Source organism: Ostrinia furnacalis, unplaced genomic scaffold (genome assembly GCF_004193835.3).
Source record: "Ostrinia furnacalis isolate ACB-3 unplaced genomic scaffold, ASM419383v2 OfSCF1803, whole genome shotgun sequence".
NCBI lineage: Eukaryota > Metazoa > Arthropoda > Insecta > Lepidoptera > Crambidae > Ostrinia > Ostrinia furnacalis.
In genome coordinates, this window is record NW_021132042.1 from 745,224 (window position 1) to 761,099 (window position 15,876).

Sequence of the window (15,876 nt, forward strand, 5' to 3'; positions counted from 1 at the left end):
GTTTGAGAAACTTGATTTGTTTGGAGAGTCACGAAGTTTTCGTTATGCCACAGAATAATAATAAGTACTGTTATGCTCCTGCTCTGTCTGCCTTATCATTATGTATATTTAAATAATAGCGTTTAACGGCCTTTATTAGAATTATAAAATCACATTTCACTTTTAAGCTTGTCCATTAGCACTAGAGTCACGACCACAACTACACATTGATGCTGTCTTCTTTGAAGCTAACATACGAGAGAGGCAGTAGTTGCGACAGCTTCGTGCATAACACTTTATCCAATGTGGGCTTCCCTAAGTAAATGTCGATATCCCCATTCGATCCCCGGAATTCGTTGAGGGTTTGTCTGCACACCCCACAAGGCGCGGTGAAGTTCGTTTGATGAGCGATGACCGCCACCATCTTGAACTTGAGGTATCCTTCTGACACCGCTTTGGGCACTGCGCAGCGTTCAGCACATATCGAAGGAGCTAAGGTTGAACTTTCGATGTTACATCCCGAGTAAGTTTTGGAGTCCTCTTCCGTCAGTATGGCAGCGCCCACTGCGAAGTTTGAATAAGGGCAGTATGCTCGTTGTCTTGCTACGACTGCTTCTCGAAGTAACTGTTGTACGGTCTCGCCTGTGAGAAGATTAAATTATTAATGTATAAAATATTATCTGTTATTGTACTTAATCTGTCAATACGATAGATATCATAATTACTCTATTTTCTGTTTATATCTGACTTGGTTAAAGGTTAAATATGATAGGCGACTTATTAGGAATAATTAGAAAATTAATTAATGTGTATTAGAACTACTATTTCAGTAAGTAGTACACATTTATGACTTTTCTTCAAGTAAAAACACTATCAAGTTTAAGGAGAGCATGGCATAATGTTACATCTCTACAAGTCACTAGGCTGTTTTATAATGCAAATAATAATAATATATATTGTATTTATTTGACATTTAGAAATTAATGTATAATTTATTACTATTTAATTAATTTTTAGTCTGCACTCTGTATTAATTTTAACTGTGGAAACTTTGCTGATTTCTGTCCTATTTTTTGTGTGTTTATTTGTCTGTATATCAATATTGTTTGTTTCCCTAATATAAATAAATAAATAAAATAAATAAATATTGGATTATCTAATCGTCAAATATGTAGGTACGCAAGCGGGAAAAATCTGAGTCTTGAGAAAAATTACGTGCAAGCGAAACATTTTGATATTACAGCGTGTAAAAATAGATCACGGTCTCTAGCTTACAAAATGTAATTAGTTTGATGTTTAGAATAGGGACATTAAATCAAAATTTTGTTCGGATGTAGTAATCTAAAAATACTTAAAGTTTTGATTGTTAAAAGTTCTTAATACTTACTCAGCGAAGTGAAGTCCAAGACTTGAAAGTTGTCCATAGCGCAGCGCTGTATCGTATTTATATCGCTTCGGGCGAGTGCGCGGGCGCGCGTGTGGCTCGGGCCGCGGTCACCGGCCCACTGATTAACGCCAACGATCGTTGATTAGATAGATATTGCCGCTCTTGATTGAATATGTCCTTTGTGATCGTAAACATCTGTGTACTGTAGCTTTATATCATCGAAACTCAATAAACCGGGGATATTTTTTTATCGAAAATTTCACTTTAATATACTTAGTTATGTCATTAAGATTAAGGATAATCTTTTCAATGATATTATTGAGATCTTGTTCAAAACACAATCTTCCAATTTTATCTTGGTGATAACTAAGATCTGATTAAAATTTTAAATTGTTGTTTTAGCGGAATATGTACCTACCTATTTGAGCGATTCTAACTTCTACAGCTTCTTGCGAAGCCTGAGGAATATTTTGACCATCCCATGTCTAGTTATAGCAAATACTTTTCGCACTGAATAACTCACTTAAAAATTGAACCCAGAACCGAGTCGAGAGAACCCGTCTTTCTAAACACTGTGCTAGAAATTATATTATGCTGTTTCTGTGATTGAATCAAGTAAAATAGTTGCCATTCTTGACTCTACGGTCCTTGACATAGTTTTTGGCACTTTTGAGTTTCTGTGAATTGGCCCCCCACAGAACGCGTAAAATCTCATGAGGTATAAGTAGTACATACTTTTAACAAAAAGTAGGCAATCTGTCCTTTGAAAAAACGAAAAACGTGGTCGTGGTCGAGAAATAACGTGCAGTGAAAGCGGCCCCAGTGCATTGTCACAATCAAATGCAAGGCCGTTGTAGTTCGTCGACGGCACAACAATCGCCAACTTACATGTAGACTGATTGATGTTGCGATCATAAATTCACAAAATAGATACGTTGCATAAAATCCTATAAAGAATAGTTCACTTTAAGTTTCGCAAAATTGTACAAAAATAATAAATTGTGTTAACCAAAAAATCCAACTCAAGCTTTCGATGCCTCTCTTGCTTTGTGAACTATCATATTATTCAAACGCAAAGCGACATAACGTGTAAAGGCAGTGATTTTCATCTTTCGGTTTCAAGTTTTTGAAAACACCGGCATTCATAGGATTTTGTATCAATTTTTCTTCGAATGAGGGAACTCCCCGTGTAGTAATAACAAAATTGGTTGATATGCTGCTTTTACACTATGCGGAAATTAGTCAAGTCAAAAAAACAGAGGAGTTGGGATGAAATTCATTCATAATTCATCCCCACTCCACTGTTTTTTTGACTTGACTTGGCTAATTTCCGCGCAGTGTAAACGCAGCAATAAAGCGAGGTTTAGACTAGCAATAAAACTTGCAGAAGTTGATTTTCGCAAACCACTGTAAATCTTGCAGAAGTTGGCTTGCCACAGATATTTACACAGTGGCAAACAGCTTGCGGAAGTCAAATTCTGCATATTTAATATGTAGACATACTTGCGATAAAGTAATTAAAGGAAAACCAAAACTTCATTGGAATCATCTTTTATTTTATTTTAAACAAACATCAATGACAACAGCAAAAATGCGTTCGAGCTTAACTAAACCCAGGTTTTGTAAATTAAAGAAATATACATTATACGTAAATTATGACCCAAGAATTCCAATGTTAAGATTTAAAATGACACTGAAAGCTCTTAAGTATTATAAGTTTAATAATAATGTGTAAATTATATTCTAATCAAAATAATTATAATCTAATTCCAATATAATATGCATACTTATCAATAAAATTATCAGTTTAGATATACATGCTGCATGTAAATATGACTTAGAATGACCATTAACTCAACGTAATATGTAACAATTTTTACATTAAATCATGGCTAAATAATAACTAATATTATTAACCATCATACATATAGGTATAGTATAACTATCATAGCAGCACAAACATTTTATCGATATATTTTATACTCAATTAAGAAGAAGACATGTGCTAACTAATGCCACCAATAGATTTTAAATCAAATACATATCATATCCTTTTATTCTACAATAATAGCCCTCGCTGAAAGTGAGAAATTTCGTCATAGGAACATTTCAAAACCATAGGAGAAATCATGAAGTATTGCAAATAAAAAATACATAGGTAGTATAAAGAAAGAATCAATTTAGAGAAAACTACGCCGTTTTTTTTTAAATTGGCCTACTTTAGAAAACATAAAAAATCAATTGGTGACCCGTAGCACATGTCAGCCTCTAACTAAAAGGAAGTACACTGCGTCAACCATTACTTCTCACGACAAGGCTCGGGCTTTATAATGTCTCATATTTCACAAGTATTCGAATCCAATTCGCATACAAATCTGCAGTAATCTTATGTTGAAATTCGAATGCTTCAAAAATGCGGAGATGTATGTCCAGTTTTTAATATGAGTCAGTAACTGCCTGCCATTTTCACCTTTTTCTTGGGATGGACTGTCCCGCAGGGCGCGACTGACTAAAATGTCATTATGTATTAGAATAATATATGGATCAAAATTAGTAATAATAGTATTTGTACTTATCAGTTGGCGCCACTGCACTGGCGAGTAAGGTCCACAAAGTCACTGGCTACTGGGAGTGATTTAAATTATTATTGTATTTTTACTCAGCAATAAGTTTACAGTTAATGTCAAATTTACCCAAATAGGTTGCAAATCTGACGAGAATTAAAAACTGGACTTTAAAGTTTTATTTTATGGTTAGAGGCTCTAAAACTAGCATGTTTGTTATGGTGCTTAGGAGCTCACGACAAGCTCAAAACAAGGCGTGAAAATTGGTTTCAAATGGCATAGGATATGATACTTCACTCTCACGTGACACATGTTGGTTGCTTCGCGGAGTCCTTTTATGAAGGCCTGTTTGAATGGGAACCAGTTTAACGCCGTGCTCCGCGTTTGTACAAACATGACTTAAAAGTTATTTTAATTTTGACTAACAAAGTAAATAGTTACGCAGTTCAAACGAGCACATAGGTTGGCCAAGTCTGTGCTACAATGAAATATCCACCCTAGGTGCATATTTTCTTCGAATAGCTCGAGTAAATTAACTACATATACTCGTACTTTACACCCTTGGCATAGGCATGGTTTAAACATAAAACCATTATATTTATACATATTCACTTATATTTGCTAAGAATATCATATACCATCAAAGCATGCACTCGAATGCAAGTTTCTTACAGTGAATTATTTAATCAACCTGTCGAAGAATAAAATAATCCAAGCAAAATTACGACTAGTAAGCTATAACGTCACATTCAGTTACGATGAATAGGTAGATGAACAGTGATAACACAAATTGAGTCGTCTGCTTGTTAGAGAATGTGTCATGGCAATTACCATAGTACTCCAGTTTATTAACCCATTCAATGAACTAGTATTCTAGTCTTGCTTTTACTAAATTCAGGGTAGATTGATTGCCTTTTTTGTAGATCATATATTTCCACGTCACTGTTATTGATTTTTCAACGTTTGTATATTCCAAAAACTATTTGATTTGTCTTCAAACAGTGAAATTAATATTATATTTAGTGACATATAGGTCAAAATTTAACTGTACGTAGGCAAAACGTATCGTTTCTGAACACATTTATGCTTCGTTTCTATAGAACGATGTTCATAAGTGTGTCGTTAAGGCACTAAGGCCCGTATCACGAAACAACGTTCAAACCTCAATTCAAAGTAGTCTGTGATTTGTCCAAATAATGAAATTCAAGTATCAATTAATGATTCTGATTTGAATCGGGTTTTGATCGACATTTCGTAATACGGGTCTAAAGCCCGTACCGTGGAACGACACTCAAGTATGCTCAAGAAAAGCTTCCAGTCTGTGAGCGTTCAAAATATTAAAATGCAACTAGTCTCAAGCTGTTTGAGTCGTTTTGAGCGTCTTTTCATGGCACGGGATCGAGGCGCGTGGCGCGGCTACCGGGCTATCAGAATGTTGCTGCGGCCATCGCTCGCGGTTACCATCTTACCAGAATGGGCACCAGCCGACGTAGCACTGGCAGAGGTTCTCGTTACTGGTGGCCTGTTGTATGAGCAGGTCGACTTGTTTGTGCACGGTGAGCGCCTCATCGATATGCGGGAAGTCTCGTCCGGTTAGTTTGTCTCTCACTCGATTCACGATAGCTAGGGCTCGTTTATTGAGGCTGGGTTCAGGCGGTGCGGGGGTGACGGGCGCGGGCGCGGGCGACGCATCGTCGTCGGCTCGGGAACGTCTCGCAGCGTCGACTAAACGCCAGTTGAGTAGAGGGTCGTACACGAAGGCTTCAAGTACGGCCATGACGCTGTCGCGGTGTCGGTGCAGCACTTCCATAACGGACTCGCACGTGCGCCGGTATGTGCCCTCGATGCCGGTCACCTGCACAAGTCACAGCGGTTCAGATGTACAGTGGCGTGCGCATCAGACTATTTTAGTCACAAATAACAGAAATAAGGCTGAGTTACACCACCTTGGGCACCCTGGGCTCTCGCGGAAGACCAGTTTCTTGACATGCCCTTACGAGCATGTCAGGATAAATGCTGAGCGGGAGCCTATTGACACAGTGGCCCACTGTTTTCTATATTCGTTTTGTGTTGTTATTGTTTATAATTTGTGCTTACTGTGTTCAATAAAGTCTACTTCTTTCTTTCTTTCACCTTATTTTAACCGTTACAATAACATTAACCGATGCTTTTTGTATGGAGTTTGACACATTTTTGACGCTTGTCAAAATTAAAGTAAGATGGTGCAACTCAGCCTAAGAACACACTCATGAACACTTGCTTAAGAAAGGCATCATACAACATATCATGACAAAGCACATGAATAACTCCTTAACGTGATATCTTACCTCCATAGCATTGATCAGCATCCGCGTCAACCTGAACGGAATCTTCTCCGGGAACTTATCCCTCGTCACTGCCACTTCGAAGCAGTCTCCGAAGTCGATATGCAGGAACTTCCCCGTGACCCGATCCAGCATGATGTTGGAGGGGTGTCGGTCGCCCAGGCCGAGGATATAGCCCACCATGCTCATGACTGCCAGCGAGCGCGTGTAGTTGGTGCGCCGCTCGAACCACACCTCGGAGGAGGGACTCTTTAACCAAAGGAGTTTCGCGAGGTCGTCGCCGGCTGTGTGCTCGAGCGCGTGCTCGAAAACTTCCACCTGTTTGTAAATATACAGGGCTTAGTGCGAGTTTACACCAAAAGTCATCACTAGCGAAGTAGGGACTGCATAAAAAATGACATAAACTAGGTATAAGACAGTTTGTAAAGCGTACTTTCAAGAACTAAAATCTTCATAGATTTTTTGACGCACTCGCTAACGGCGACATTCAATGTAAACTCTTACTAAGCCCTCTGGTTCTAGAAGTGGTCTTAACGTTACGTTACTACTGTCAGTTAAGATTGGTAGTACCACGGGTAAAAAATAAGAAATTCAACGTGTTTTTAAACTAATATCAGAGTACTTAGACAACGTTCAAAGTTGAATAAACTGAATAATAGTTGCACACATCGACAGGACAGCTGCTCGGGAATTCGTTGGCGTAAATGAAGGATAGCCCAAGTTCATCCTTTTTTAATAATCAATATCCAAATGGTCATTTCAAAAGCCATAATTTGAAGAGATTTATCCTTTTATAGTCTCCACTTAAAAATCTCAACTTTCCTTCCAACTAAAATCAGAAACTAATTCACAAATCTATTGTGTGAATTGTCTACCCCTCTATCATGACACTATCATCTAAGTAATGACAGAGGTATCACATACCTTTTGCATCAACATCAGCCTCTCCAAGTCCGAAGCCATTCGCTGCATAATCCTGTGTTCAATATTGAGCAGGCACTTCCTCTTCTCTCTATAATCCCTGATCAGTGAGTGCAGAGTGTCGCAGTGCGGCACCCAGCCAATCAGACCGGAGTTCGTAGACAGCGGGATGACTGCGTATCTCTGTACAGAATAGAATTTATTTAGCACACGACACATACAAGATCAACACATAAATGAACAAAAAAAAGGAAACCATAGAACACAATTAAAACATAAAAAAGAAAATGGTTTCGAGTGTCCCATGCCAAAGAGGCCCTTGGCTCAGCATAAGTGCCACAATACTGGTTTTAAGCAAGGACCTTTATGACATCGGGGTCGCCGCAGGCGTCAAAACTAAAAGTACGTACAAAATTACAAATAAATAAAATCTTAAACAAATTAAACACATTACAATAAACTTGTGTTTAACACAAAACTGCGCTATTATCATTATTGGATTATTAGTTTCGATTACTGTCACATTGGCCATCGCCATATAATTATGACACCAGAGCTGCAGAGGGCGCTATTTGACGTTTCAAAAAATGTTCAGTTGAAGTGTTGTAAAATTAAATTGTCACATTAACGAAATGTATGCTATAAATATAAAAAGTAATTATTAAATTAAAGTAAGACCTGTATGGCCAGGTCCCTCCGGAAAGTATCCGGGTCGGCCTGCAGTAGCGTGTTGACGAGCCCGAACAGTTGCATGACCCGCTCGTCTTGCCGAAGATCCTCGTGTCCTTTGAGCAGGAACATGTAGTCTTTGCCGTTGGACCCGCGGACGCAGAGTCGGCGTGGCCGCTGCTTGGACGTTATGACCTGGGTGCAATGTTCGTTTGTAAACAAATTGATAAGAAACTATTTTAAGTAATTTATTTATTCTTAAAAATATATTTGTCAATTGTTATTTATCTGTGTTAATAATACACAGATAACCGTAATGTAAGTAGTATTACGATTTCTTTTAATTTGCAAGTTTTTTATATTTTTGATCTTCTGTACGCAACATTCAAAGACAAATAAATATATCTATTTATGTGAATAAGTAAAAAAGACAGAATTTGAAAATTGGCACCCAACATGGTGTAGCTCAGTCACACGTTGGGCGCCAATTTGAAAGATTAGCTTAAGACTTATAACAGGCTGAAAGAAAAGTAAACTGGCGGTCGCTGTTTGGTCATGGGAGAAAAGGTTTGTTTGTAAACAAATTAATAAGACCTTACTGTGCATGAGTCTAAGTAAAAAAAACTGAATTTTACAATTGGCGCCTAACGTGGTGTTCCATAGTTACATGTTGGGCACTAATTTTAAAATTTAACGACAGACTTCTATGCAATGCCTAGTGTGGAGTTCTGTCTTTTAGTTATTGTATTATTTGATTCTGGCAATAAATATATTCATTTTCACTTTAAAAAGTTGGAGAGTAGATGCTGGATGCAGGCCGCTACCAATTGTGTTATGTGGAAGTCATTGGTCAAGTCAAGCCTCCCCGGCTTATGTTCAGCAGTGGACGTCCTATGGCTGAAATGATGATAATAAAATATTTGCACCAAATAACTTTTCATTTTTTTTTTAAATTTTAAAATTGGCGCCCAACATGGTCCGGTACAGTTACACGATGGGCGCCAAATTTAAATATTAACATAAAGCAACCTGTTTAGTGGCGACCACGAGCCGGAAGACGTAGTGTGGGAGGCCTCCCACTAGGTGGACCGACGATCTGGTGAAGGTCGCGAAAGGTGCCTGGATGGGGGCGGCGCAGGAACGGTCTTTGTGGAAAACCTTGGGGGAGGCCTTTGTCCAGCAGTGGACGTAGACGTTCATACCTGGCTGGGGCGGAGCCGCGAAAGAATGTATAGGCCGTCTAGCTCGGACAATAACTCGCAGCACCGTCCCAAAGACTTCGGGAGGACACCGTCAGGTTTTAGTGAGTGGGCCCTGCCCATCTGGCAGGGAGAGCCTTACATAACCCACTGGTTCCCCCAGGCCAGTGGGTATGCAATTTCATGCATTTCCTGACGAAAAAAAAAAAAGACGTTCATACCTGGAGGCTGCTCTGTATGTGCGCGATGCGGATGAGGTCCTGGTCGGGCACGTAGGAGCCGGGCACCGCGAGTTCCAGGTCGCGGCAGTGCAGCAGGCGCGGGCTCACGTATTGCAGCTCCAGCGACGTCAGCTGCGGCAGCTGGCGGCTGATGCGCCGGAACACGTGGTAGTACAGGTCCCACGCCTGGTTCAGGTCGCGGACCGAGCCCGACTCCTGGGGAGATGAGTGTTACGCTTTGTGTGTAGCCAGTGGCGGCGTAGCATGGGTTGGCACCCCAGGCGATCACCCCACCCCCCCCGTTATAAGTCTTAAGGCACCCCCTGGTACCCCCCAGGATTTTGGGGTTTCCTACGTATTATGACATAGACCGCAGATTTGCCATGCAGATGCACCAGTGAGTACTAATCTGCACGACTTGTATCACCCCCTGATGCTTGGTACCCGGGGCGGACGCCGCTACTGTGTGTAGCCCAGTGTTGAGCGAGATTGACAAGAATATCGACGTCAAAATAGTGACCACCGACTTTGATTTAAAGTCCGGTCGCCGAGCAGATAGTTTCGTCCAATGACCCCAAGCTACCCATCCTTATCGCTCGCGCGTAATTATTTTGCCGTCGCGACTGTGCGACGGGCGGCCGCAGTGAGCGATGCGAGCGCGACAGCAATATTATTACGCGTGAGCTTGGGGTCATTGGACGAAATTCTATGTGCTCGGCGACCGAACTTTAGCAACATGTCTAAACAAATTATTTGTGTAATGTCTTCGTCGTTCATTCTAGAAACTTTTTAGACTTATTACTAGAGATGCACCGAATGTAGATTGAACCGAATACGAATGTTCGGCCGAATCATTCGGTTCAAATTTGATTAAAACTAAAATTACCGTCTAATGTTGACTCTTAAAGTTTCTATTTTGTTTTTTTTTTTTTCATTTATGAACGGATGATATAATTTGTTTATTGTTGATTTTAAAGAATTTTATTTGACTTACATTGAATTAAAACTACAAATAGTTATGACAATTTCTAGTTCACCATTCACTAGCATACCTATAATACATACCTAGATAGATATTTATTTAAAAAAAACTTGATTTTATAAACGTACCTACTAGCTTTTGCCCGCGGCTTCACCCGCCTAAAATTTAGTTTGTTACAGATCGTCATAAATTATAGCCTATATTATGTTATTCCGGGCCGGGTTATAAACAATAATACTGTAAAGTTTCATCAAAATCCGTTCGGTAGTTTTTGCGTGAAAGAGTAACAAACATCCACACAAACTTTCGCGTTTAAAATATTAGTAGGATTTGAATACTTGTGTTGGTTCCTTAAGATAGTACTAGTTATTTTTATTTAATTTTCAATTTCATAAAAAATAAATTTACCGTCAGTAAAGCAGCTTTTTATTTCACAATAAATAATTGGTACAAGTAGTGTCTGTTTTATTTTCAAAAACTGTAAAATACTTTCGCAATAAACTACACTTATTTAGTAATTTGAACAAAGCTGTTTATTTAAAAAAATGTTTTAATTGTTAACAATACTTTTAATATTCGGTAATTATTCGGCAATTCAACCGAACATTCGGCCGAATACGAACATGGGAAAAATATGCCGAATGTACCGAATACGAATATTCAACCGAACATTCGGTGCATCTCTACTTATTACATTACATTTAAAAGAAAAAAAATGGCATACATACCTTGAATCGATTACACCATTCTTGGGCATCGCCCAAATCTCTTCCGTACGCCGTAGTGAAGGACACCTCCTTCGTGGTCTGAGGGCCTCTCTCGAGCATCGCGTGGAGAGGTTCCAAAGTCTTAAACATCGCCTTCACGTCGTGCTCGCTGAAGTATAATCGCGAGGCTTCCTCCAGCGCCTCGTGCCACTGCTCGTGCCACAGGATGGCCACGCGGATCAGCTCCTCGGAGATCATCGCGGCCTGGTTCACCAGGTTGCTCGAGTGGGTGCACATCGACTTCAGCACCTGGTTGGCGGCGTTCTTGCGCGCCACGAACGACGACTTGGACGCCACCGTCAGCGGGTACACCAGCGCCTGCGGGTGCGACTTGCCGATGTCGATCAGCAGCGAGTGGATCAACTTGCCCACCAGAGCCCTTAAAGATAAAGATATTTATTTGCAAGAATAGGTAAGTACAGGTTATTGTTGATGTTACATGTATTAAGGACTCTATTCTGTTAAAACATGCAAATTTACGGGTAAGGAATTCCCGAACACCGTAGAAACAAACAGTAGTCAGCCATTCACGAAGCTTTTTCACCATCAATTTTGTAGGGCCATTTTTATACAGGGTGTTAGGTAAATGGGTATATGAGCCGACACTAGCCCATGTTAACATGGTCATATAAAAGGTATGGTGAAGTCAGAAAATTGATATTTTCATTTTAACTATTTTAATTTTCATACAAATCGGATTTTGTAAAATTTATTTTGTATAAAAATTGAAAAAAATTATAATCATGATATCAAATTTCTGACTTCACCATACCATTTATATACCTATGTTAACATGGGCTAGTGTCGGCTCATATACCCATTTACCTAACACCCTGTATACATCAGAAAAAAATTGTTATACACCTCAATACACATGCAGTAACAATTTTTCTTAATAAGTGAAGTTCTTGGGCAAAAGAAAAGAGCTAGCCTGACTATCTATCGACCTTGGCGTGTCGATGCGCGCGATGAGCTGCGGGATGACCTGCAGCCACACGCCGATCTCGATGGTGCGGATGCCCTCGACCAGCGCCTCGTGCACGGCCGGCTGGTGGCCGTGGTCGAACCACAGCGTCAGCAGGCGCAGCGTGTCCTGCAGCGAGCTGCCGTGGGACAGGTTTATCGACTTGAAGAAGCCCTCCACGGCCGGCACCGTGTGCAGCGCCACGCACTCCGGCGGCGCGCTCGTCTCCCGGTGCTTGTAGAACAGCACCGTCTCGAAGTTCATGTAGGCCCACGCGTGCCACGCCTTGTACCAGTCGGCGGCCAGCTCGGTCGCCGACGCGTAGTTGCGCAGGATCTCGGGGATCGAGAGCTCGTTGATCCCGAGCAGCGCCTCGCACCAGGAGCCCAGCTTCAGGTGGCAGCGCGCCAGCAGCCGGCACTGCTCCGGGTCGCCGGTCTCCGCGCTCTCCACGTAGCGCTGCAGCTGGTCGTACGCCAGCTGCTTGTCGACGGCCACCCACAGGTGCTTGGCGTACGCGAGCGTCAACCTGGGCTCGTGAGTCGGCAGCGGCAAGTCCCGATCCTTGCTCGGGTCCGTTCCCAGCAACATGACCAGCGTCCGGTGGGCCTGGCGCGGGGCCCCGCTCTTTCGGCAGAGCGATGCGAATTTCAGCCACGTGGCCATGTCCTCGTGGGGTGTCAAAACCAAACTGCGAACCTGCAGTATTTTACGCCAATCTTCGACTAATTTCTGTCCGCCCTGGAGCCTGGTCCACCAAGCTTGGCGGATGCATTCTCGCCGTTCGCTCACTTGTTTGTACATGATCACTTCTTCTAGCTCGGCCAGCAGTTGGGCGTTCACCAGAGCTCCGTACGCTCGCTGGTAGCTCTCGCCGGCTACGGCGGTCAGCTCCGAGTCTAATAACGTGCGAGCTTGATCGATGTATAATTTTGACAAATCGAATTGACCATTATGGATGTTGAGGACTGCGCGATAGAATGCCCCATCTTGAGTGTTTTCTGGTAGGAAGCTCACATACTTTGCCATGGAGTCCCATTCTTTCAGACCCCAGGCGGCCGCGGCGGCCAGTCTCGCCGCTTTGTACTTGTCATCGTCTGTCATATTAGTCCACCGTTTGGACACTGTATTGTACAGTTTGACCCACTCTCCTAAAGCTTCGAAGCAACGTAACTCGCCGAGATACGCGTCCATGTTGTCGTTGTCTACGGCCAACTTTTCTCCATAGAGGTGGAGCGCTTTCTCCCAGTTGTGGAGCTTTTCGTACCATCGTATTTGTACTTTGAGATTGGTGTCGCCAGCCTCTCGTTGGGCCATCACTCTTTCGAGCAAGCCCTCAGCGGCTTCCTTTTGCTGTAGTTTGTTGTTTATGTGAATTAAAGCTTCTACGACTTGAGATGTGGCACCGCTGCGGAATTCTTCTTCCTGCAATGAAAGAGTTAAGTAAGTAAATACAAAACTGCAATTGAATATGAAATGTTATAGAGCATTTAATACATAGCATTCATTGATAGTACAAGTACGTCGTTATTTATTTTGTTGAACATCATTGCTAAAGTCAAGTCAATACATATTATAACCAAACAAGGTTATATGAATTAATGGTCCTTCGAGCCGGATCTGAATCAGCGACCTCGAAAACTATTCAGGATATCGATCATAATATTGAAAGTATCGCGCTAGCTGCAGGCTACTACCAAAGGACAATATGGAAATCATTAGAGGAGGCTTAGGTTCAGTAGTGGACGTCCTGTGGGTGAAATGATGACGATCCGCCAGCTCGGGGCGACAACGCATACCTTTTTTTTTTTAAATTATAAATAACTTGAAAAAATCGAACTGCCTAAGGCGGGAATTGAACTCACGACCTTCCGCTTGCCGGGCGACTGCTCTTCCAACTGAGCTACTTAGACACTGGATGAACCCGTCGAATTTTTCAAGTTATTTATAACTAGCTTTCCGCCCGCGGCTTCGCCCGCGTGGAATTTTGTCTGTCACAGAAAAACTTTATCGCGCGCGTCCCTGTTTCAAAAACCGGGATAAAAACTATCTTATGTTCTTTCCCGGGACTCAAACTATCTCTATGCCAAATTTCATCAAAATCGGTTGCGAGGTTTAAGCGGGAAAGCGTAACAGACAGACAGACAGACAGACAGACAGACAGAGTTACTTTCGCATTTATAATATTAGTTGGGATTTTCAAATAAGTTTGAGATGCGACTCTTAACGCTAAAAATTAAATAACTAAATAACGCATACCTTGTAGTGCAGTACAGTTGTAGTCGGGCGTCGGGCGCCCCAAGCGGTCTTCGGCTCATACCTTGTAGTAGAGCGCCATGGCGTAGGCGAGAGCTCGGATGCCGGGCATACATTGTAGTGTAGCGCATTAGTGTAGGCGCGAGGTTGGGCGTCGGGCGCCCCAAGCTGTCTTCGGCTCATACCTTGTAGTAGAGCGCCATGGCGTAGGCGAGAGCTCGGATGCCGGGCATACATTGTAGTGTAGCGCATTAGTGTAGGCGCGAGGTTGGGCGTCGGGCGCCCCAAGCTGTCTTCGGCTCATACCTTGTAGTAGAGCGCCATGGCGTAGGCGAGAGCTCGGGTGCCGGGCATACCTTGTAGTGTAGCGCCTTGGCGCCCTTAGCAGTCAAACACATATCTAGTAGTGCAGCACCTTGGCATAGATGAGAGCTCGGGCGTCAGGCGCCCCAAGCCGTCCCCGTCCTATACCTTGTAGCGCCTTATCGCCCTCAGCCGTCAGTCGCACACCTTGTAGTGCCGCGCATCAGTGTAGGCGCGAGTGCGGGTGGTTGGCACCCTAAGCCGTCAGTCTTATGCCGCTTTTCACCATCAATCCCTAATTTTTAAGTGACCCCTATGAAAAAAAAAAATTGTTACAATAGCGGTCACTTAAAAATTAGGGATCGATGGTGAAAATGGTCACTTATTTATCATCAGGTGATCCGTCTGCTCGTTTGCCTCCTATCACATAAAAAATAACGGGTGTCTATGACAGACAGCTTCACATCACTATCGTTCAATCTCATTCGGTCCGCGCGCGCGTTCACTCTTCCATTCACTGTATCCCTCTCGCCTATCAGCCACCGAACCGGTAGGTTAACTCGCAATTTATTTCAATGTAATATTGTCCAAAAGTACAATAAATTCTCAAACTCAAGAATGCATTTTATTAAGTAGTTCTGCGTGAACAACGGGCATCATACCTTGTAGTGGAGCGCCTTGGCGTAGGCGCGGCAGTGCATGGCGCGCTCGCGCCGGCGTCGCAGTGCTCCATGAACTCGGCCAGGTTGAGCAGCGTGTGAGCGAGCTCGGGCGCATAGTGAAGCGCTCCGACGCAGACGAGAGCTCGGGCATACCTTGTAGTGGAGCGCCTTGGCGCCCCTAGCAGTCAAACGAATACCTTGTAGTGGAGCGCTTTGGCGCCCCTAGCAGTCAAACGAATACCTTGTAGTGCAGCGCCTTGGCGCCCCTAGCAGTCAAACGCATACCTTGTAGTGCAGCGTCTTGGCNTCCTTAAAATAGTAGTTATTTTTATTAACATTATACTATTCTAAAAAAGTTTTCTGAAAACAGTTGTTTGTTACTCAACAAAGCAGTGTCCTTAAAATATTCAATTTCATAAAAAATAAATTTACCGTCAGTAAAGCAGCAGTTTCTTTGATAAAATAATTATTTGTTGATTGTTAATCTTTTTATTTCACAATAAATAATTGGTACAAGTAGTGTCTGTTTCATTTTCAAAAACTATAAAATACTTTCGCAATAAACCACTTATTTAGTAATTTTAACCAAGCTGTTTATTTAAAAAAAAAATTTTAATTGTTAACAATACTTTTAATATTCGGTAATTATTCGGCAATTCAACCGAACATTCGGCCGAA

General features: G+C 42.0%; 2 protein-coding genes across 4 annotated transcripts; both read right to left on the reverse strand.

Annotated features, from left to right (window-relative positions):
- Nucleotides 1–116: 116 nt before the first annotated feature.
- On the reverse strand, nucleotides 117–1,552 carry LOC114353752 (cytidine deaminase). Its single transcript, XM_028305850.1, has 2 exons — nucleotides 1,367–1,552; nucleotides 117–621 (listed from the first exon to the last, which is right to left on the reverse strand). Exons 1-2 carry the CDS (start codon nucleotides 1,401–1,403, stop codon nucleotides 200–202), a joined length of 459 nt encoding a protein of 152 aa, XP_028161651.1. The 5' UTR covers nucleotides 1,404–1,552; the 3' UTR covers nucleotides 117–199.
- Nucleotides 1,553–2,901: 1,349 nt separating this feature from the next.
- Nucleotides 2,902–15,491, reverse strand: LOC114353751 (serine/threonine-protein kinase mTOR-like). 3 transcript variants are annotated; one of them, XM_028305848.1, is made up of 8 exons: nucleotides 15,484–15,491; nucleotides 11,961–13,402; nucleotides 10,975–11,392; nucleotides 9,265–9,480; nucleotides 7,854–8,039; nucleotides 7,179–7,358; nucleotides 6,258–6,572; nucleotides 2,902–5,785 (listed from the first exon to the last, which is right to left on the reverse strand). In XM_028305848.1, the coding sequence occupies exons 2-8, from the start codon at nucleotides 13,292–13,294 to the stop codon at nucleotides 5,396–5,398; spliced, it is 3,039 nt and encodes a 1,012-aa protein (XP_028161649.1). In that variant the 5' UTR covers nucleotides 13,295–13,402; nucleotides 15,484–15,491; the 3' UTR covers nucleotides 2,902–5,395. The 3 variants fall into 3 exon arrangements, with proteins under 3 accessions (XP_028161649.1, XP_028161648.1, XP_028161647.1); XM_028305847.1 differs by lacking the exon at nucleotides 15,484–15,491 and adding an exon at nucleotides 15,440–15,455; XM_028305846.1 differs by lacking the exon at nucleotides 15,484–15,491 and adding an exon at nucleotides 15,199–15,243.
- Nucleotides 15,492–15,876: the final 385 nt, after the last annotated feature.

Bases quoted from the DNA above. Each gene is read 5' to 3' on its own strand.
- LOC114353752 (XM_028305850.1), bottom strand. From the start codon at position 1,403: ATGGACAACTTTCAAGTCTTGGACTTCACTTCGCTGA. The intron at 622-1,366 runs GTAAGTATTAAG...ATCTTCTCACAG, and splicing joins CTTGGACTTCACTTCGCTGA to GCGAGACCGTACAACAGTTA.
- LOC114353751 (XM_028305846.1), bottom strand. From the start codon at position 15,237: ATGCACTGCCGCGCCTACGCCAAGGCGCTCCACTACAAG. The intron at 13,403-15,198 runs GTATGATGCCCG...CTTTCATTGCAG, and splicing joins CCAAGGCGCTCCACTACAAG to GAAGAAGAATTCCGCAGCGG. The intron at 9,481-10,974 runs GTATGTATGCCA...TCATCTCCCCAG, and splicing joins AATGGTGTAATCGATTCAAG to GAGTCGGGCTCGGTCCGCGA.